At 43.3% G+C, this 23,297-nt stretch overlaps 1 protein-coding gene across 16 annotated transcripts in view; it reads right to left on the bottom strand.

Annotated features, from left to right (window-relative positions):
- BIN1 (bridging integrator 1) overlaps positions 1-23,297 on the bottom strand; it is a 219,188-nt gene that overhangs the window by 97,240 nt on the left and 98,651 nt on the right. For all 16 annotated transcript variants that reach the window (XM_056861325.1, XM_056861329.1, XM_056861333.1 and 13 more), the window contains exon 2: positions 20,057-20,137. In XM_056861325.1, coding sequence (XP_056717303.1) covers positions 20,057-20,137 — 81 coding nt within the window. The remainder of the gene's footprint in view (positions 1-20,056; positions 20,138-23,297) is intronic.

Here is a 23,297-nt window from a genome sequence, read left to right as displayed (position 1 = left end):
AAAACTTTAATTCTGACATCATGGCTAAAGTTATTTCATGGAATGTGAATGGACTTAATGAAAAAGTGAAAAGAGGATGGATTTTTAAATTTCTACAACAAAGATTCTCCTTGGTATGTTTGCAAGAAACACATATTGCAAGGAAAGATAAGAAATATCTTCAAAGGAATTATTTGGGGCAAGTTTTCATTGCCTCTGCGAACACAAAGACTAAAGGATTAGTCATCTATGCACATCCCTCTTTAGCACCTGAATTTGTATATAAAGATGAGGAGGGTAGAATTTTGATGATAAGACTCAAAGTGTTAGGCCAAAAAACGTTGGTGGTAGGGATCTACGCACCAAATGAAGGCAAAGCACAATTTTACCAACGATTACATTTTACAACAACATGCACAAGAACAAATATTGCTCATGGGTGAATTTAATGGAGTTGTAGATTGTGCTATAGATAAAAAATCTAAGGCCAAAGATGATAAAGAGGGTTCTTTACCTAAAACTTTCTTCCAACTGGCAGAGGAACTTAAAATACAAGACATCTGGAGAACAATCAACACAACAGCGAAGGACTATAAGTTTTATTCCGCAAGACACAAGTCACACTCTCGGATTGACATGATTTGGGCAAATAAATCAATATTCACCCAACTTCGCAAGGTACATATTTTACCTAAGACATTTTCTGACCATAACCCTGTCTCTTTTGAGTGGAATAATAGACAAGCATTTCGATGGAGATTAAATGATAGATTACTGCGTGATGATAATATACAAAAAGAACTACACAAACTACTAAAGGATTATTTTGAAATTAATATGGATGGAGAAACTAATTTGAATATAGTTTGGGATGCCTTCAAAGCTGTTTTAAGGGGATTTATGATTCAAAAGAATACTGCCTGGAAGAAAAAACAGCTGCAACAAACCAATGAAATACTATGGGACCTACAAAAACAAAACAGCAACTAATTCAAGAATTAAATGATGTCAAAAGACTTGAAATAACTCAGAAGTTAAAGATAGTGAAACATCAACTAAACTTAGTAGTTATGGAGGAAATGAATAAAAATCTGAAGCACGCGAAGCAGAGATATTTTGAACAAGCAAATCGATCAGGAAAATTTCTTGCTAGTCAATTGAGGGACTCTAGACAAAAGCAAATAATAAATAAACTACAGATGGTGAAAGGACCGGTCTTTACAACTATTTCTATACAGAAAGAATTTGAATCATTTTATACAAAATTGTACCAAAAAGATTTGATCCCGGAGAAGAAAATGGAAACCTTTTTGAGTACAGTAAATATCAACAGGTTAACCTCAGAGCAGCGAGACATGATTGATGCTTCAATTACAACTACGGAATTAGAAGAAGCTATATCTAGGCAAAAGATTAATAAAACACCTGGCCCGGATGGTATTACAGCCATGTTTTTTAAATTATTTAAAGAAGACTTAAAGACTCCCTTTTTGAAGGTATGTAATTCTATAATACAAACAGGTCAAGCCCCAGAGACATGGTCACATGCATTTATATCACTCATTCCTAAGGCTGGAAAGGACTCAGAGAGAGTAACAAATTACAGGCCTATATCATTATTGAATGTGGATTATAAAATATATGCCTCAATACTATCAAACCGGTTAAAGCAGATTATAACAACCCTGATACATAGGATCAAGCGGGTTTTGTACCTGGAAGGCAGATAAAGGACAACTTGAGAATACTATTTGATGCAATAGAATATTACGAACAAAATATACAACATAAAGTGGCTTTCATCTTTTTGGATGCGGAGAAAGATTTTGACATGGTTTCCTGGGAGTTTATGAAAAAGGTTTTGGAAAAGATGAATTTTGGAAATAAATTCCGAACAGGGATTGATGCCATCTACAAGGTGTAAAAAGCTAAAATACTAGTAAATGAATCGATGTCAGCTAACTGTGAGATACATAAAGGAACAAGACAACGTTGTCCTTTTTCGCCTTTATTGTTTATTTTGACTTTGGAAACTCTCTGTAGTAAAATACGTGATATGGAGGCTATTCGTGGTTTAAAAGTAAACAAACATGAGTACAAACTAAGAGCCTTTGCAGATGACCTGTTACTTATTTTGGATGACCCAAATAGCTCTATAAAGGAATTGCTGCTTTTGTTGAAACAATATGGTGAAGTTTCAGGATTTAAGATAAACCAAGATAAGACTCAGATATTATTCAAGAAACTTTCTAAAGAACAACAGAAGGACTTTTTGGAGATTTCTAATTGGACGAAAATGAGTAAGGTACTATACTTGGGAGTTTGGATACAAATAAAACCAAGGATTTACTGGTAAATAACTATTCTAAACTTTGGGAAGTAGTTAAAAAAGATATGATATTGTGGTCAAATAAAAATATCTCTTTATTGGGTCGTATTGCTGTAACACAAATGAACATTTTGCCAAGGATGTTGTTTTTGTTTCAGAATTTACCAATACTAACACAAACAAAATATTTTGACGTATGGAGGAAAGACCTGTTGAACTTTATCTGGAAGGGAAAAAACCAAGAATTGCATATAAATATTTGGTAGATGCAAAAGAGAGAGGTGGCTTTGCTCTTCCTAATTTTAAACTTTATGCGGAAGCTTCAGCTATGGTATGGTTAAAAGACTGGATAATGTTGAAAAATGCACGTTTACTGGTTTTGAAGGCTTTGACAATAGATTTGGGTGCCATGGGTATTTGTGGTATTATAAAACTAAAATGCATGTGGCTTTTCAACACCATATTATTAGATCATCATTGATAAAAACCTGGTTGAGATATAAACATCTGTTGGAGACAAAGACACCACTATGGATATCCTCTCAAGAAATGTTAACTTTGCGACCGTTAAGACCATCACAATTTATAATATACCAAGATCTTTTAAAATGGGAAGAGAATAAATGTGCCCTGAAGGATTTTGATGAGGTTAAAGACCACTAAACATGGCTTCAATATTATCAAGTACAATCTGTATATATCCAAGATATGAAAAGGATTTCTTAAAGAAAAATCAATTTTACAACAGACACTTTTGGACAATACTGATCATCTAATCTCTAGGATGTACAAGCTTTTATTGTTGCTATATACAGAACAAGAAAGAATCAAGCCAACAATGATTACCTGGGCACAAACAATTGGTCATTCTATTTCCTTGAAATGTTGGGAAAGACTTTGGTCAAGAGACATGAAAAAGATTCTTTCCCAATCGATAAGGGAAAATATCTATAAAATGATCTACAGATGGTACCTGACACCGAAAAAATTGTCTGCAATGTACAGTACAATGTCACCAAACTGTTGGAAATGTCAGGATAAAGTTGGCTCTTTTCACCATGTTTGGTGGCTTTGTGATAAAGCTAAAACCTTTTGGGATATGATATACAATGAGTTAAGGTTAATTTTACAACAAAATATCCCCAAAACCTCAGAGATGATGTTGTTAAGCATTATACCAGACTATATTATAACACAACGAACCTTTTTACTCTATGCCACCACAGCTGCGGGAATGGTCTATGCAGCTAAATGGAAAATGACTGAAATACCGGACAAAACTGATTGGATTCATAAAATGTTTGAACTAGCAGAAAAGGCAAAATTGACTGAGTTAGTAAATCAAAAAGACAATGATGAATTTGTCAAGGAATGGGAGGCATGGATTGTTTATTGTAAAAATGAACTTAATGTGCAAAATGTTAAAGGCTATGACTTAGACTAATTCAACTTGTTATAAGTTAAGTTAATTTTCTTGGTTTTTTTCTTTCCTTTTTTAATAACTGTAGAAGGTTCTATAAATTTTTTTTATAAAGAATTAGAAAATAATTGCTAAGAGGATTATGAAGATAAATTAGAGATAGAAGAAGGAAGAGGGGAAGTCAAAGTAGGGGAAGATGATTGTTACATATATGTTAGATTTAATTGAGAATTAGAAAAGATTGAAAGGCAATGTTAATTGATTGTATAGAATGTATGAAAAAACAATTAAAAAATTAAAAAAAAGAGCTCAAAAAGCGGATTCAAGGTAAGGTAAACCCGAAAAGCTACCAGTGGCAAACTTGTGGCGGTAAGAGAATGTTGACTGTTAAACCTGCAAGCTTGGCCCTTGACGGCCACATAGGAGGTTAACAGAGAACCTGAAGTGCAGTTGGAGAAGTCTATAGCAAAAACAATAATCAGTGTGATCCTATGCAGTTACTCCAGTCCAAGCCCACTGATTTCAATGAACTTAGACTGAAGTAATTCTGCATAAGATTGCACTGCACATCTCTCAACTCTTTTTTTTTTTAACCTAAGGGGGAGAGAGGATACAACTTTTATTGGAGCAGCAGTTCTGGCAGAGGGGGTTTAACACTTTTCCTTCTGCTGTCTGCCTAATCAAAATCAGCCCAGTTACACACAGCCATTAGCCCTGCAGCAGAAAATAAAGGATACAGGCACTTCCCTTTTTCCCCTACCGCCCCCAGGACCATCAAGGCTGGGACCCGGTGTGTCCCCCCCCCATCCCCGCGGGCCTGCAAAATCGGATCCCTGCAGGGGGATCCGCCACTTCTGGAAGCCTCTCACAAGTCATAAAACTGATGCTCCTCATTTGTATGAGCTCAGGTCTCTCCTGGGTTTGATGAACAGTGCAGATGAAAATGGGGTAGAAAGAACAAAAGAGTCATCCTATGATGTCTCAGGCAGGAGATGAGCCATTCTGCTGACTGCATTAGGCTGCTACGTTCTTCTAGCTTCTCCATCATAGGACTATTCCAGGATCTTCCCTACCGCCATTTTGTTCTATTTGCTGACCACAGTAGACACTTACTCATTGGTGCAGAAGGCTCTGTGCTGAATTACAGCTCCTTCAAAAGAACATGCTGGCAATTATTTTTAGCATCAACACTTTCCTTGACAACAACTTCACCCAAGTGGGAATTTCTACATATGCAGCACACCTGTTTTCAGCTAATAAACCTAAAATGCCTTCCTGCTCACGTGCAAACTGAGCTTTCAAGCAGGTCCAGATGTAACTACACACAAAAGCAGCAGCAAACATTGGCAAGTACTGTTTACAACACAATAAAAAATCTTGGTAAACACCCACTGGCAAGATGCATTTCAAATTGTCCTGAAAATAATCAATGTGAGCCTTTCAAGCAAGAACCAATTATTTGGGACTCCTGGGTTCAAATCCCTATTCAACCATGAAGCTCATAACAAGTCTTTGGACAACTCACAAAAGCATGTCATAGGGTTTTTGAGAAGATGGAATAATTTCATGTGTGTCTTCTAAGCTCCTTGCTGATAGGATGGGATGTAAACACATGGCAAATAATTAACCAAATGCAAGGAGATGCCCCTCATTTTTCTGATTTTTGAGAATCAAATCACATATTACAACTAAGAAACCTTGGATCTCATTTCACAGAGTTAATACAAAGCAACCACCACTTCTTGGATTCATGCCCCCACCCCCCGGATCTGATATTGATCCGTTTTTGAAGTAAACAGTAGTTTGGTTGGAGATGACCAAGATTTGATTGCAAAACCTACCCTAATAGACTTTTGTAGACATCTCTACTTATATTTTTAAAATAATTGTTTAACTTTTTTCTTCCCATTCCTGATGACCACATATTAGCCACATGTTGCTCTGTCTCAGATGTTCAGAATGACAGCTGCTGGGTGGTGCATACTCCAGGCCTTCTCCTAAAACTAGATATCTTTCATATTCTAGGAGCCAAGCAGGGAGGAACCAGATGCAGCTCTGCCTGCTGTTGAGAGCTCTCATATTTCAGTGTCAGAGCTAAGTAGCATCCTTGGATTGCAAGATGTGCCACATTATATGTAGAGTTGACTGGTCGCTTGGATTGGTGGGCAATTGCTCAGGAACAGGGATTGCTATCGTTTTGGGATTTGAGTGGTAAAGTGGCCCATCGTGATGCAGCATTTCCAGGTGTAAACTGGAAGTGGTGTAATCGACTTCGCATGGCTGCACACATGCAATCTCTACCCCAGCTCCACCCCAAAAACTTCCCACCAGGCAACCCTAATTATATGATGAATTCAAGAAGTGGGGGAAACCCTGTGGGCAAATCGGTCCAGCCCTTTCAGTGACATGCAGATTTACCATCTGAAGTTTAACACAAACTACAAAACTGAAATCCACTATTTTTATTTTAAACCAATGGCCTGGAAAGACCCCCAAGTGAACAGTCTGCTTGTATAAGCAAAGTAACACACAAACATCAAACTTACACAAGATTCACACTTTGAAATATTTCAGTTCAGGCAAGGGAAAAGGTGACCTTGTGCTCATTTGTCGCTAGCTCAAGCAAATGATTAAAATGTTGCCTCACAATCTTCCAAGGCTCATTCTCATCCTGAATTACAACTAATAATGAAGCTCAAGACAATGCATTCTCCTGGACTGAATAGAGATCTGGCATTCCTGTCTCATTACCAATGCTGATTTCTCCATGCCTACTACCCCTCTGCCTATCACACTTAATCCAATCACGCCTGCTAATGTCATTTACTTGCTTATAACATTTACATGCTATTATTATTGGGTACCCTAATTCACTCTTAGAATCACAGAATCATAGAGTTGGAAGGGACCACCAGGGTCATCTAGTCCAACCCCCTGCACAATGAAGGAAACTCACAATGACCTCCCCCCCCACACACACCCAGTGACCAGAAGATGGCCAAGATGCCCTCCCTCTCATCATCTGCCTAAGGTCACAGAATCAGCATTGCTGACAGCTGGCCATCTAATGTCCATCTAAATCCTCAGTACATGTCCCGCGGTGTCATCCCCTCTGGCGTCGTGGGACTCCCGGACACCCTCACCCGGGCGGGAGTGTCCCAAAAACAACAAGGCATGGGGAGGGCCAGGACACAGGCCCAACTTACCAGAAGCTGGCAAGGCAGGCGAGCAGAGCAGCAGCGGGGCCCGGTGGACCAACATCCTCCTGGCGAGGCAGCTGGACATCAGCGCAACTGGCGACACCCCCACATTACAGCTGACAGGCGGGGAGGAGTGCGAGCAGTGGAGGGGCCCGGACACCTGCACCAGCGTTTCCCCACCGTGCCAGCCGGATGACACCGGTCCCGTGCAACAGCTAACAGGCGGGGAAAAACTCAGGTGACCGGGGTGGCAGGAAAAGGGAGTGGGGGAGGCAAGGCAGCCTAGCGCAGGCAGCAGAAGACCTAGGAATGCCCAGACAAGGACAGGCGGAAGGGCTAGAGCGGGAAAAGGACAAGGGGTGCAGCCAATCACCATCTGGAGCCCAGCTTCCCAAGCAAGTCACCGTGGAACCGGCGGAGGCAGCTGCAGGCGGGAACATGGACCTGAACCAGTTTGAGAAATGGCTTAAGGAACAATAGGGACACCTTATGCACAAGCTGTTCCAACAACAGCAGGAGTCCCAGCAATGCCTGATGAGAGACATGGCAGTGCAGCACCAGGAGGCCCAAACGGCCCTCCTCAGAGATGTCTGTAGAACCTTTGAAGGCAACAAGAGTGGAGCCTGGGGATTAGGGCTGGACTCTGGTAGGGACCTGGGATACCTACTGTCCATCCCTCTGACTAAATTAGGTCCCGACGACAAGATTGATGGGTACCTGGAGGCCTTCTAAAGGACAGCAGAGGCCTCAGGTTGGCCTAAGGAGCGGTGGCCCTGTATTCTGGGGCCCTACCTGACCGAGCCCACTCAGGCCGCTCTTAAGGCTCTGCCCAAGGATGAAGGGGCTGATTATGCTCGGTTGAAAGTCTCCATCTTGGAATGATATGCATTCTCTGATGAGACATACAGTTTGAAATTCAGGAACATGGTGCAGGGAAAATGTGACACAACCCCCCATGAGCCTTCGTGACAGCTCTTCACAATGCAGCCTACAGGTGGATGCATCCGACACTCCCAGAGAGTAAAGCAATAGTTCATTGGATGGTCCTAGAACAGTGATGGCGAACCTTTTAGAGACCGAGTGCCCAAACTGCAACCCAAAACCCACTTATTCATCGTAAAGTGCCAACACGGCAATTTAACCTGAATACTGAGGTTTTAGTTTAGAAAAAACAACTCATACGTTAACATCTTATGCTCACAAGCATAAGATGATTCAAACAAAGTAAGGAAAGCAATCCCAAGTGCTTTCATTGACTTAAAATTATTTGGCAGAGAATTCCACACATTAAGGATTTCATTTTCAGAACTAACTGTGCTATCCTTTGTCATCCATAAAATTAAATCATGGCAATGACTGACAAACACCATTTTCCCCATCTGCATTCTCAAAACTCTGCAGGGGGGCTTATTGTTGAGTTGTGCATCTGGACAATGTGCATCTCAGTGGCAAGTCCAAGGCTAAACCTTCCTTTCACAATTAACAACAAACCCCCCCCCCCCATGCAGTTTTGAGAATCTGGATGGGGGAAATGTGCATCTCAGTGGCAAGTCCAAGGCTAAACCTTCCTTTCACAAATGGACAACAAACCCCCCCCCCCATGCAGTTTTGAGAATCTGGATGGGGGAAATGTGCATCTCAGTGGCAAGTCCAAGGCTAAACCTTTCTTTCACAAATGGACAACAACCCCCCCCCCCCAATGCAGTTTTGAGAATCTGGATGGGGGAAATGTGCATCTCAGTGGCAAGTCCAAGGCTAAACCTTCCCATTCACAAATAGACAACAACAACAACCCCATGCAGTTTTGAGAATCTGGATGGGGGAAATGTGCATCTCAGTGGCAAGTCCAAGGCTAAACCTTCCTTTCGCAAATGGACAACAAACCCCCCCATGCAGTTTTGAGAATCTGGATGGGGGAAATGTGCATCTCAGTGGCAAGTCCAAGGCTAAACCTTCCTTTCACAAATGGACAACAAACCACCACCACCCCCCATGCAGTTTTGAGAATCTGGATGGGGGAAATGTGCATCTCAGTGGCAAGTCCAAGGCTAAACCTTCCTTTCACAAATAGACAACAAACCCGCCCCCATGCAGTTTTGAGAATCTGGATGGGGGAAATGTGCATCTCAGTGGCAAGTCCAAGCAAAAGAGCTGCCTGCTGCCAGCCTCCCGCCGCCCCGCTCCGCCCCGCTCCGCCCCGCTCCGCCTCAGCAGCAGCGCCTGTCGCCCCACCCAGGCGCCGCTCTGTATATTTTTCTTAAGCTTGGTTTCAACTCTATCTTGCCTAATGGTCAGGGATGAAATTGTGTCTTGCAAAGTAGCTATTGCAGCAGAATTTTGAGATGTAGTTGCTGTATTCTGGGATAACTCCTGCTTCATTTCTGTAACATCTTGATGAGTCTTAGTTAAAAGTTCAAAAACAGAGGTCAGTGTTACTTCAGGCTTTACTTTTGGAGGCATCTTGGCAATAACAGATGTTGATGCAACTGGAGAAGTTGTCTGTTTAGTTGGAATTTGAGTTATAGAGGGCCTTCTCTGAGGAAGCTGTACCACCAACTTTGTATCCTTAAGAATACCTTTGGTATGTTTCTCTTTTTCTCCCATTGGTAAGCTGTGAAAACTGAAGACAAAACAGCTGGCAATTGTAATCCAAAAACAAAAAGGAGAGGGGGGGGGCAAAGACTTTCTTTTAGTTTATTACACAGAAATTATTTCAGATGAAAGAATCCCAATCAGAGAAAGCAATCACTATGACATCTTAAATGAAGTTATTCCATGTCACTTGATTGTTCTCCAACTCTTTGCTTTTATTTCCAAGTTTTTGCTTTAGTGAGAAACTTTTTGGAGTGCGTCACACAGCTGGCAAAAAGCCAAAAGTCTCAAAACAGAGCGTAACAGAACTATAGATAGTTCTAAGTAAAGTCTTTAGAAAGCAATACTGCCACACACCCCAAGTTAATGTTTTAAGTGCAAAAAAATTCTTTATTCCAAATTTAAAAGAAAATCGGATCCCACCTCGCTTGCTTCTTGCTGCTCCTTTAAGATGGCGCCGGCCATTCAGCAGAGTCCCGTCAGAGCGACCGCCGCCGATTTCGTGGCGGCTATCGCTCGGATGACAGGTCTGCCACCGGCACCTGAGTCTGCATCCCCTCTTACACCGAGGGGTGCCGCTTGCCGGATCTTCAAGGGGCCGATTAATCGCCCTGCGGCAGCGAGACAGCAAGAGCGCGGCTCCGCGCTTGCGGCGGGGGGGGCCGTCCGACCCGGAAGTCCCAGGTGCCGCTCTGGACCCGCCGCCGCCACCGGCCGCTCACGCTCGGACCCGAGGGCTGCCCTGCTGGCCGCACCGCTACGCCCACCGACTCGCCCCCGCAACAAAGTTGGCTGGGGTGCGGCGGAAACGTGGGGCGAGGCCACGAGGAGGGGCGGAGGAGGGGGCGGGGGTGACTCGGTGGGCGTAACAGTGTGGCCAGCAGGGCAGCCCTCGGGGCCGAGCATGAGCGGGCAGCGGCGGGTCTGGAGCGCCGCCTGGGTGGGGCGGCGGTGCTGCTGCTGCTGCTAAGGTGGAGCGGGGCGGCGGGAGGCAGATGGCGTCGAGGCCGCGAGGAGGGGGCGGGGGACGGGCGGGGGGGGCAGCGGCTCCACGTGTGCCCATTGAAAGGGCTCAGCGTGCCGCTTGTGTCACGCGTGCCATAGGTTCGCCAACACGGTCCTAGAACAATGATTGATGGTGGTACCTCCCAAAGCTTGGGATCAGATCCAGTGTAACAAACCAGCCTTGCTGGATGATGCCATGAACCTGCTGGAAATGTAATGCCGGTGGAAACTCATGAGAGCCTTAAGGAGGCCCCTAGGGGAAAACTCCACCTGCGGACAAACCTGGAGTCCTTAAGGGGTGAACGTGCTTGGGTGGCACCCCAACTACCAGTTTTAGGGGGGCCACGCCTTTGGGCGCCCACACCAGCACTATCTTCCAGAAGTCCCGTGACACCAGGAGACTGGGTGAAGCCAGCAGGGCAGGAGGACAGGACCCTGAAGGAAGAAAAGGCAGTCGGACCTTGCTATACCTGTGGGCAGTGGGGGCACCTCAGGCACGAATGTCCCCTCATGGAATGCGATTTGGGATGGGAAGAGGCTTTGCAGGCCAGCCTCCCCAAGAAGAGGCCTTCGGATCCCCAGGTGCCTTTGAAATTAAATGGCCTGATGCTCTGTTGTTTTGTTTACTGCTCTGTTATTTTGTGCTGGCCAATGGCCGTAACAATAATGTAAAATGGCCAGATGGTGCAAGCCTTAGTTGACAGTGGCTCCTCGATATCAATGGTAAATTCTTAGCTCCTCCCAGAAGAGATGCTGGTGGTGAGGAAAGCCATTGTGGCCTGCTTCCACCAGCACACTGAACGTTATCCGGTGGTAAAGGTCATGCTACGATGGTTGGACCAGGAGTATGAGATGGAGGCTGCAGCGGTGCCCACCCTCCCTTATCCTGTGCTGATCAGAAGGGATGCACCTTGCTTCCCGGCCATGTTCTGCTACCCCAGTCAGCCAGAGGTGGTAGAAAACCAGTCCCGGGTCCTGTTAATGGAGGATGACCCCCAATCAGGCCCGTTGGGAAACTCTCGGGAGAGACACAGAATCGCCCTACAAGGATAGAAGAACAAATAATTCAGTGGGAGGGAGATCCCGCCTTCAGAAGAAACCAGGAGCAAGATCCAACGTTGTCCGCCCTGCATCAGATGGTGGTGATAAAGGAGGGGCAGATACAAGATGCCCGACGGGTGGCCCAGGTACCTCACATATCCTTTGAAAAGGGTTATTGGTATCGGGTAGCACCGGGATGAAGGGGCCAAACCGCCAGCTGTTAGTACCTCGCCCTTACCGAGCCCAGGTATTAGAACTAAGCCATGATCATTCCTGGGGTGGGCATCAGGGGGTCAAGAACACTCTGGCCTGGATCTTGGCCCAGTTCTTCTGGCCAGCAGTAGCTCAAGATGTGAAGGCCTTTTGTAAGTCCTGCTCCCAGTGTCAGTAGGGAGGGAATGGGGCACCCCCAAGGGTCCCATTGCAGCCCCTGCCCATTATTTGGACCCCATTTGAAAGGGTGGCTATGGACTTTGTAGGACCCCTTCCCCAGACCCCCAGAGGGTTCAGATTTATCCTGGTCCTAATGGACTATGCTACCCGATACCCTAAAGCCATACCACTCAGGACGACGCAAGCACTGGGGGGTTGTCGGCCTTAGTCCACTTTTTTGCACAGGTAGGCCTCCCCCGAGAAATAACAACAGATAGGGGCACATACTTCACAACAGCCGTGATGTGGCAGTTGTGCCGAATGTTAGGAATTCGCCAAATCTTCACGTCAGTAGCCCATCCTCAGACGGATGGTCTAGTATTGCGCCTCAATCAAATGTTGAAGGCCATGTTGAGGAAACTGGCAGGTGAAAAGCCTCATCAGTAGGATCTCTACCTAGATCCCATCCTGTTCACAATGCGAGCGACGCCTCAGGCCTCCACAGGATATGCTCCCATTTGAGCTGCTGTATGGCCGAAAGCCTCGGTGGATCCTGGCAGTCATAGAGGATCAGTGGGGAGGAGCCGAGGAGGCAGACGGGATGGAAGCCCCAGAGTATGTGAGGCAGGTGCGGGAGAGGCTAGAGACAGCACAGGAATTGACCAGTCAAAACCTGGCCAGAGTTCAACAGATTCAGAAAGACCAATATGATAAAACTACGAAAGATCGGGCACTAGAGGAAGGATCCCAGGTACTAGTGTGGGCACAGGTGTTTGGACCTGGGAAAAGGGGCAATTCCTTGGTGTGGACCCTATAGGGTGGTATGGGTGTTGGGATCAGGGTCGTATGAAGTTCAGTGTGGCCACAACAGGCGACAGTGCAAATGCCTACACATAAACAATCTTAAAGAATGGTATGAGAGGGAGAAGAGAGAGGGAGAAGAATGCCAGTTGGGACAGGAGCCCTTAGAACTGTCGGAAGGGGAGCTGTCATGGGGTAGGCCCATGGCCAAGACTGAAGAACCCCAGATAGATGAGGCCCTCTCCGCTAAGCAGAGGACCCAACTAAGGGAGCTGATTTGTTAATTACCTCCTGTCTTCTCACGACAGCCTGGTAAAACTCACTGGGCAAGCTGGCCCCCTTTCTGGAGAGGGCACTGCTGGGGGAGCGGCAGAACCAGCAGAATCACGACAGTTCATAATGGAAATAAAACTGCCTTACAAGTTGTCATGAGGCGTACCAAGATTTTAAAAAGAATGTGATGTGCTTTGAACACTGTAAAACACTAAAATTGAGGGGGGGCACGTTTCCTAAGTATTAACTGGAGCTTCATGGATCGGAGTCCATGCTCTGTACTGCTAAGCTGCATCACCCCTCAACAACCAATTACCTATTAATAAGCAACTGCAATTGGATCTGTACCACTGATATAGAAACGCTCAACTGCAGATGCTCTATATCCAATCTGGGAAAGTTAAAAGCAAACAAGGAAAGTTTGGGGGGAAGATTTTCCCAGCATGCTCCCCTCTCTTACTTCTTTTTTTTTATAATAAATTTTGTATTGATTTTTTAAATATGGGATACAAACATTAAAAAAGGAATTTTTGGGGGGAAGTGAAAAATATCATAAATGTAAGCAAGGTAAAACAACCACCTGAAGCATTATTATTAGAATCCCTGCTATTTTTATTACTAAGATATTTTCTATCAATGTTAAAAAGTATTGCTAAATAAAAATATAAATTCCACCATTTTATACCATTTACTGTATTAGTTTGTGCTATAGATACAATATCTTGTTGTTATTTTTTTAAACAGTTCTTGCATCTATATTTATACCTAACTATAACAAGAAGCTACTGTTGGATATATCTCATTTGTTTTTCCAATTCAATTACATATCTTTGCTTACTTCATATATCCCCTTTACCATTTGATAAATTCTCATTTTCATAATATGATATTCAACCCATAGATTTTCCCATAATTGCATTGGGACTTGTTCATTTAAATTCTTCATCCACTTTATCATACATGTTTTGACCTGTTCTGTTTCTGTATCGTATCTCAACAGTAGGTTATATAGTCTTCCTAAGATATGATCTTTGTGCTTTAATATAGTTAACTCAAAATCAGTACTTGGCCTATTTATTATTTCCCAGTCTTTCTTAAATCTTGAGACCAGTTGGCTATATAATAACCAACTTACATTCTTCTCTTCATCTTTAATCATTTGCCATGATTTGATTTGACCTTTCTTGGTAATCATGTCTTTATAAGTAAGAAACTCAAACTTTTGTCTCTCCTGTGGGTCAAAAAAGGCTTCGATTGGAGAAGTTTATAACACCTGCGTCGGGCTCAGTCTTTCTTTATACGTTTACCATATTTTCAGTAAACTCTCTCTTATTATATTAGTAGTTGTCTCCAGGTTTTTCCTCTGGTATAGTTTTTTAGTCCACAAATAGCAATGCAAACCTTGCCGGATACCATCTTTTTCTGGCTTCAAAAATCTATTTTCTGGATTTGTTATCCATTCAGCGATCCATTCAAGTCCAGCTGCATGATAATATAATTTCAGGTTTGGAAGGCCTTGGCCTCCTCTTTTCTTGTAATCTTGAATTACTTTCAATCTTACTCTTGGCTTTTTTGAATCCCATACAAATCTATTTAATTTCTGTCACCATTTTTGTAACGTAGTTTGATTAATCTCTATTGGTAGCATCTGGAAGAAGAAATTAGGTCTGGGCAAAACATTCATCTTTATTGTTGATATTCTTCCAAGCCAGGATAGATTCAATTTTGCCCATCGTTCTAGGTCTTCTTTGATTTTATTCCATGTCTATTTGTAATTATACTGAAATAGTTTGTCAGTATCAACATGAAGATTAATTCCAAGATATTTCACAGGTCCCTGTGTAAGTATATACCTTGTTGCTTGTTGTATTTCCTGTTCTTCTCTTGTGGATAAATTAAAGGGAATAATCTTAGTTTTAGATGTGTTAACTCTGTATCCTATCAGTTGTCCAAATTCTTGAATTTGCTTTATAAGATGACCAATTGATTTCTGAAGCTTGGTAATTATTAATGCACCATCATCTGCATAGCTTCTTATTTTAAACTCTTTGCTTCCCACTTTTAGCCCATTTATGTCAGGATCATTCCTGATTCTATTGGCCAATAATTCAATTATTAGATTAAAAGCAAAGGTGAGAGCGGACAGCCTTGTCTCACTCCTTTCTTGATTTCAATATTCTGTGTAAGTATTCCGTTGATTAAGAGATTGGCTTTTTTATGTTGGTAGATAGCTCTTATCCATTTCAAAAAATTTATTCCGCAATTTAAATTTTTCAGTGTTCTTATCATAAACTGCCAAGAGATATTGTCAAAATATTACTTACTTCTCTTATTTCTAAGGTGCCCCACTGCTTTTACCAACTGCTACTTTTACCATGATGCTAAGGGCTTATTCTGAGGTTGTAACCCAAAGGTCAATAACTTAATACAGATCATTACAGCAGAAAGACTCAGCCTCCTACTGTCCACCTCCAGCAGTGCTGCTCCCCAAATCACAGACTACAAACAATAGCGCTGTATAACTAGGAGCATATGAGCTAAGAAAAACAGCACAAGCTATGTATAAAGATATACAATGATGTATTTGAAGGTATGTAAACACACCAAAAAGAAATTTCTATTAAACTGTACAAACGGCGCAATTACAGTGAAATAAGCAGTTCATAGAACTAAATATAAACACAAAACAATCTATTAATGCTATATACAAAAGGAACGAGGGACCACAATGAAAAGTCAACTCTGACAATCAGGTAAGTTGGTCATGCGCAGTAAAGATATGAAGATAAATCCAATGAATGGAGTAGCAGCAGACATGCGCAGTAAAGATGTAGAAGGTAGTTCCAAGGTCTGGCAAAAAAACAGTCATGTGCAATACAAAAAGGGACGTATAAGCTGGAATCCACCTATCATTCATCCAAAAAAATAGCCGTATTGATGTTATGATAGCGTATGGCCGTAGTACAGGTTGAAGGATCACAAGAATGTGATTTCTAGATAATATCACGTTTCGCTTGAGTGCTTCTTCAGCCTAAGGAAAAGGGTGTGCAAGGAAATACTTAATGTGACTAATTACAAAGATTACAGACAAACGTATATACATACATGGAAAATACTAATATATGCCAACAAATTAACTTACCAATAATCATTCAATATTATACAGATAGTGCTGTCTTATGAGTGACCGACAGGTTCAAGTGGTAATCAGGAGATCTTAGCCCATTAAATGTCTGACCTTAATTATATAGAACAGCAAGTATCTATCAAGGCATTCATAAAGAAACAGAGCTACATTCACGTTCCAGGTTATAAAAAGCATGAAAGATCCATTTCAGTATTTAACCCGTTTGGGGCCATAGTTTTAAACATATGGATAAATTTACATTCTTGCTGCATAAAGAGTGTTTCATAACAGTCAAATTATAAGGGTGGGGTTTGTATTGCCATATTACAAAGAAATTGAAGTCACTGTCCCCGTGGTCTTTTTCCAGAAAATGTGAAACTAAGGGAGAATCTAAAACCTTTCCTCTAATGCAAGAAGGTGTTAATAGATAACCACCTGCCTTATTCCTTACTTGTCCGGAGTTTAAGAACAAATGGGCAGCGATCTTGAGTCATTGCTCTATGGACCTGATGTTCCTCGTTATTCAACAAGCTTCATATGAAGCAGATACTGTTGATAAGGAAATAGAAGCAACCCATGCTGAACTAAGTAATAAATTACCTGATGACTCCTTTAAGAAACAACTGGAAGCACTAGAGAGTGAGTTAGAAAATTATATTTCTAACATTAAATCTTACAAGATCAAAAAGTTTAATAGAGATTCCAATGATTATGCACAAAATAAAGTGTATTACTGGCAGTTTCAAGATCCCAAGAACATGCAGAAACCCTATGAAAATAGGAATGATTCTAATTATAGACCTCCTTCTGAGCAGGACTCAGAACTTGGAACTACCTTCTACATCTTTACTGCGCATGTCTGCTGCTACTCCATTCATTGGATTTATCTTCGTATCTGTACTGCGCATGACCAACTTACCTGATTGTCGGAGTTGACTTTTCATTGCGGTCCCTCGTTCCTTTTGTATATAGCCGTTAATAGATTGTTTTTGTGTTTATATTTAGTTCTATGAACTGCTTATTTCACTGTAATTGCGCCGTTTGTACAGTTTAATAGAAATTTCTTTTTGGTGTGTTTACATACCTTCAAATACATCATGATATTTCTTTATACAGAGCTTGTGCTGTTTTTCTTAGCTCGTATCCTCAAATCACAGAGGCAATTGGGACTCCAGGAGTGCTGGTACCTCTGCCAACAAAAAGAACCACGTTCAAGCTTGTCTATCATGTAGCAAAGTCCATCTCCAAGCAAAGAGGGAGAGGGATCTTGGGCCATTCATAGGGTGAGAGCTGCAGGCTCGTAGTTCTCTGAGTGGACTAGGGTTGAGCAAAAAGATTTTTTGGTAAATTTGGGGTTGGGGGTTTTTCAGCCCAACTTTTTCAGTAAACCCAGAATAAGCCAAATACCCATACTGATAAATATCGGTATTCGGCTTATTTTTGGGTTTCCTGAAAAATTTGAGCCTATTTTAGTCTATGGGGATTTTTGGAAGCTCATGGGAGGCGGTTGGAGGTAGAGTCCCCAAATTTGCAGCTTGGCTACAAGGGGCTCTCCTTCGACGGTCACCAAAGTTTAGTGAACTTTGGGTCTGGAGGTCCAATTTTATTGGCCCACAAAGGGGTCTCCCCCATCCTCCAGGCATTTGCGAGCTGAGCTGTCCATCGGTTTTCAGGTTCAAAAGTTCAGTGTTGCTGAGGACTGGTGGAAAGAGCCGATTCCAGGCTGGAGCCTCAAAGTCTGGTGTCTGCCTTTGTTTCTGGGTTGCTTTGCATGATATCCATGCAAATTAGCTTCCAATCGGAGGAAAAGGGCTTAAATGCAAGAGAAATAAGGCACTGAAAACATTTGGTGACAAACGACATCCTGTGAACAGTCCTTTATCGTTGTCCTGAAAAATCTGATTCCAAGAGATGGTCACGGTGCAGGGGAAACGAAGCCTCTACTCAGGGCGAGCTTCAGTTTGACAGCAAGTTTTTAGGGGGGATGAGATCAGAGCCAGCTGAAGTTTCAACCATGGGGGTTGTCTGAAGGAGATTGCTCATCCATGTGGATGAAGAAATCTCCTTCGGAAGCCTGGTGGTGTCAGCAGCTGTTGAAGCTGGCTCTTTTTATTTAGAAGGTATATCCCTCTGGACAGTACTGGGTGAGCCCCATCTTTTAATGACTCTTCTGTTTGTAGACTAGTCTTTTGTTGGGTCATATACCTGGAAAGTTGCTCAGACCAATCTGGCTCTGATTACATGATTCCCATCACAAAAGGGCCCCAACTATGGGGCCCTAACAAAACCAATCAAAAGAAAGAAAGAAAAAGGGGAGAAAGCACAGAGCCATGCCTCTGAGCAAAGGCGAATAGCCAAATCCGAAAAGCCGAATATGTATTCGGCTTTTTTGGGAATCAGCTATTCAGTTTCGGCTTTATCCCCAGGTTTTGGCGTTCGGTAAACCCGAAACCTGAAATTTACTGAAACAGCTAATTTCAGGTTTATTTTCGGTTTCGGTTTATCGATATGCACAACCCTAGAGTGGACATACGAGATATTTAGAACAGGATCATCTCCTCCCCATTGAGAAAGAAGGAAAGATGACTACACTAAACAAGAAAACTGACAGCTAATTTTATATCTCTCCCTTCCACTTTCTACAGCAAGTCTTGGGCCCCCCAGTGACTGTACAGAAAGACTCTCAGCTCGGCAAATCAAGGACAGCTGCCTTTATTCACAACAGCATAGCAAAAAAACCACTTCATTTTTCAATGCCCTTTGGATCTCCAGAAGCCTTTCTCACCCTGTCCAAGACACCATTTGAATGAATACACACACAAACACACACCAGACTCTTTAAGTCTTCAGTTGGCTTAGAAAAGTACAAAGTTCAAACAAGTTTACCCTTCATCCTCATTTGGGAAGCAGAAATGATGCCCTTTCTAGATGCAGAAGGTTGCAGCAGCAGAATAGCAAATACTAACCATAAGAACATAAGAAAAGCCATGCTGGATCAGACCAAGGCCCATCAAGTCCAGCAATCTGCTCACATAACAGCCAACCAGGTGCCTCTAGGAAGCCCCCAAACAAGACAACTGCAGCAGCACCATCCTGCCTGTGTTCCACAGCACCTAATATACCACTGTAACAAAACTTCAACATAAAACTTTGGAACTCCCTCTCCATGGAGAGTCTGGCTCTTTCTATAGAAGTCTTCCACCAGCTAGTGAAGACTTTTTTGTTTCATTTGGCATACCTCCCTGGTTCTGGTGCTGTATGTTTATGTCCTTTATATAATAATTTTGTAATTTTAAAGGTTGTTTTTAAGTGTTCAAATGTTTCCGTGTTTGCCATCTTGGGGACCCTGATCGTGTGGGAAAGTGGCATAAAAATGTTTGAAATGAATAAAAATAAACATAAGAATGATGGTTAAACCACAGAGTTTTTAGCAAATCCTAGAGCATTACCACCCAATGTCATGACATAATTTCCAGTTTTCACCAGAAGTGTCATCATATGCTGGCTTGCCGCTCGCACCCCCTCCACACACACACACATTTTCCCTTTATTTTTCCCCCTCTGTACTTTGAGGTGCCGGCAGGCAACAGAAGGGATGACCAGGGGGCCTCCTGCTACAGTAGGAGACCAGACATCCCCAAGTTGCCCCATGTTAACAAACACTGTCTTAACAGTGTTTTTTAGTTCATAAGAACTCTGCTCCCATTCAAACGAATGCACATAGGAGGGGAAACCAGTATTCTCAGTCCCAATTTCTCTCTGCACACTGTGCCTTCTACACCAATACGTAGTGTGCTCAGTGTCGCCATTTTCCCAGATCTTCCTCTCTCAGCCCTCCCCAAACTATTTCTGACTGAATCATCATATCAAGGAAATACTAATCAAGAATTAAAGGGTATTATTGAAAAACTGCTTACCAGCTGTTTGTTGAAGTTTTGCACGCATTGCTCAAATTGCTCATCTTTTGTCTCATCAGCTTTGCCAAGCTTCTGTAGGACCTACACATACAAAAAAAGAGAAGAAGGGGCTTTAGAACCACAGAGTCACAAGGTTTAAACATTAATGAAAGACAGCAGAATGGGGGTAGGGAGACTGCAGCTTCAGAATCCTTCTGTGGCAGAGCACATGCTTTGCATCCAGAAGACTCCCAGAGTGATAGTCTAGGAGCACATGAAGCTAAACAAGCCTGGGTCTGGTCAGTGCCTGAATGGAAGACCTCCCAAATATTGTGTGTAGGTCTCCTTGAGTTTCATGATGAAAAGAAGATGGGATGTAAGTACAAGGAAGTAAAGTAGAGAGCCAGCATGGTATGGTGGTTAAGAGCAGTGAACTCTAATCTGGAGAACCGAGTTTGATTCCCCACTCCTCCACAGGAGTGGCAGACTCGGTGGCAGAACTGACTTGGTTTCCCTATTCTTACACATGAAGCCTGCTGGGTGACCTTGGGCTAGTCACAGTTCTCTCAGAACTCTCTCAGCCCCACCTACCTTACAAGGTGTCTGTTGTGAGGAGAAAAAGGGAAGGTGATTGTAAGCCAGTTTGAGGAAATCAGGGTATAAAAACCAATTCTTCTAAATAAGTCCAGGATATCTCCTGTTAGAGATTTCAGGTAGTAGAACTGGGAAGACTCAAAACTTTGGAGATCCACTGCCTGTCAGAGTTTATGGTCCATCCGGTCCAGCACTCTTTGTAAAACTTACTATGAGGCAGTTTTGTACACTGATATGCTCATACTGCTTTGGGGTCAAGATAAACAAAATCTCCTTTGCCCATTCACCTGAGCTCAGCACATTTTGTTCTCCTACTAATAGACGGGAAACCTCTGCCAAAAAAGCAGTGCAAAATATAGAACCTTTCAGTTGTTCTCCATCTACTTAATTGTACACTGAAGGAAAGGACTGACAGCAGCAGTGGGGCAGACCAGTTTACCCACTCTAGGGCGCAGCCTCTGCAACAGTAGTGGTGGGAAACCACATGGACTGCATTTCTCAGATTCATTCATTTGTCCAGGCCTTGACTGAGAGTTGGCATGAAAGCTTTGTTGATGGGCCTGCACAGTGGTGTTACTCCTGTTACATTTCTGCTTTCTGGAGTTTTCAATGCTAAGTGTCTATACTTCAAAGCTTTAAAGCAGCGGTTCTCCAGCTGTGGGCCACAGTGAGAAACTGAAGATGTACTTTCAGAATGGGGGGGGGGGAGAAGAAGAAGAAGAAGAAGAAGAGGAAGAAGAAGAGGAGGAGGAGGAGGAGGAGTTGGTTTTTATATGCCGACTTTCTCTACCAGTTAAGGCAGAATCAAACCAGCCTACAATCATCTTCCCTTCCCCTCCCCACAACAGACACCCTGTGAGGTAGGTGGGGCTGAGAGAGCATGACTTGCCCAAGATCACCCAGCTGGCTTCATGTGTAGGAGTGGGGAAACAAATCCAGTTCACCAGATCAGCCTCCACTGCTCATGTGGAGGAATAGGGAATCAAACCCGGTTCTCCAGATCAAACTCCACCGTTCCAAACCACCGCTTTTAACCACTACACCATACTGGCTGGAAGAGAAGAGAATGTTTGCTGCAGTCTGTTAGGTGGAAGACTCAGCAGGGGGCAGGCCAAATGAAGAAACGTTCTCTTGTTTTCCCATCCTTTGTCCTCCTGCTCCTTCAGACTGCCCATGTGCCTTTCATTAAAGGCAAAGGCTCATAAAGGTAAAGGTTTCCTGTGCAAGCACAGGGTCATTCCTGACCCATGGGGTCACGTCACATCTCGACGTTTCCTAGGCAGACTTTGTTTACGGGGTGGTTTGCCAGTGCCTTCCCCAGTCATCTTCCCTTTACCCCCAGCAAGCTGGGTGCTCATTTCACCAACCTCGGAAGGATGGAAGGCTGAGTCAACCTTGAGCCGGCTACCTGAAACCAACTCCTGTTGGGATCGAACTCAGGTCGTGAGCAAAGCTTGGACTGCAGTACTGCAGTTTACCACTCTGCGCCACGGGGCTCCTTAGAGGCTCATAGTGCAGTCCTAAATGGAGCTACACCCTTCTAAGCCTATAGATTTCAATGAACTAAGAAAAGTGTAACTCTGCTTAGGACTGCATTATCCACTGCTGGGTGCAAGGTTAAATGTTCTGGGGATGCAACCAGTTCTCTACCTAAGCTGCTAAAGAAGTGGGGGGAGGTTTAAGGCAGTCCTGAACACACATGAAGCTGCCTTATACTGAATAAGATCCTTGGTCCATCAAAGTCAGTATTGTCTACTCAGACCGACAGCAATTCTCCAGTCTCAGGCTGAGGTCTTTCACATCACCTACTTGCCTAGTCCCTTTAACTGGAGATGCCAGGGATTGAACCTGACCTTCTGCAAGCCAAGCAGATGCTCTACCACTGAGCCACAGCCCCTCCTCCTGGAGTGCAGAAAAAAAAGAGCCTATGCTTGTCACATCCCAGAACTGCACCCCTGTAGTTAGGTGCAACCTGGACCCCAACATACCAGCATTGCTGTACAGGCTCACCAGTACTGCACCTCAGCTCACTTTGGCTACTAGCAGTATGAGGAGATGGATGTGGCAGCCTATGTCCATCACCCCCCTGGACTCACACCACTAAAAGCCAGATAGATAGATAGATAGATAGATAGATAGATAGATAGATAGATAGATAGATAGATAGATAGATAGATAGATAGATAGATAGATAGATAGATAGATAGATAGATAGATAGATAGATAGATAGATAGTTTATTTGCGGCCCTTGGCCAGATAAAAGCCACTAAAAGCCAAGCCCATGAGGCAATGGGTATTGCTAAAGCAGCTTGCATTTGGAGGTGGCCTGCCTCCTGCTGAATCTTCCACCCAGCAGAATGCAGCAAAAGAAACCCACAACAAACTAAAGTGGCTACCCCACTTCAATTTGTATTCAAATCAGAGGGAGAGTCTGGCTGTGGTATCTGCCATGAAGGAACTAGAGGGGGTTTCTTCACCTGTGCCCAGACCAAGGGGGTTGGATGGGAAGTGTCCTTGCAAGCTGGTCCCCCCAAAAGTGGGGTAAATTTAATAGTGAGTCCTGCTTCAGAGTTTGAGAACCACGACTGTAAAGCCTCTCCTCACACACAAACAAGATATTTTGTGAAACACGGAGAAATTCATATTCAGAGAAGGTCCCTTCAGATT

Source organism: Euleptes europaea, chromosome 15 (genome assembly GCF_029931775.1).
Source record: "Euleptes europaea isolate rEulEur1 chromosome 15, rEulEur1.hap1, whole genome shotgun sequence".
NCBI classification, from domain to species: Eukaryota; Metazoa; Chordata; class Lepidosauria; order Squamata; family Sphaerodactylidae; genus Euleptes; species Euleptes europaea.
This window is presented reverse-complemented; position numbering and strand designations above follow the sequence as displayed.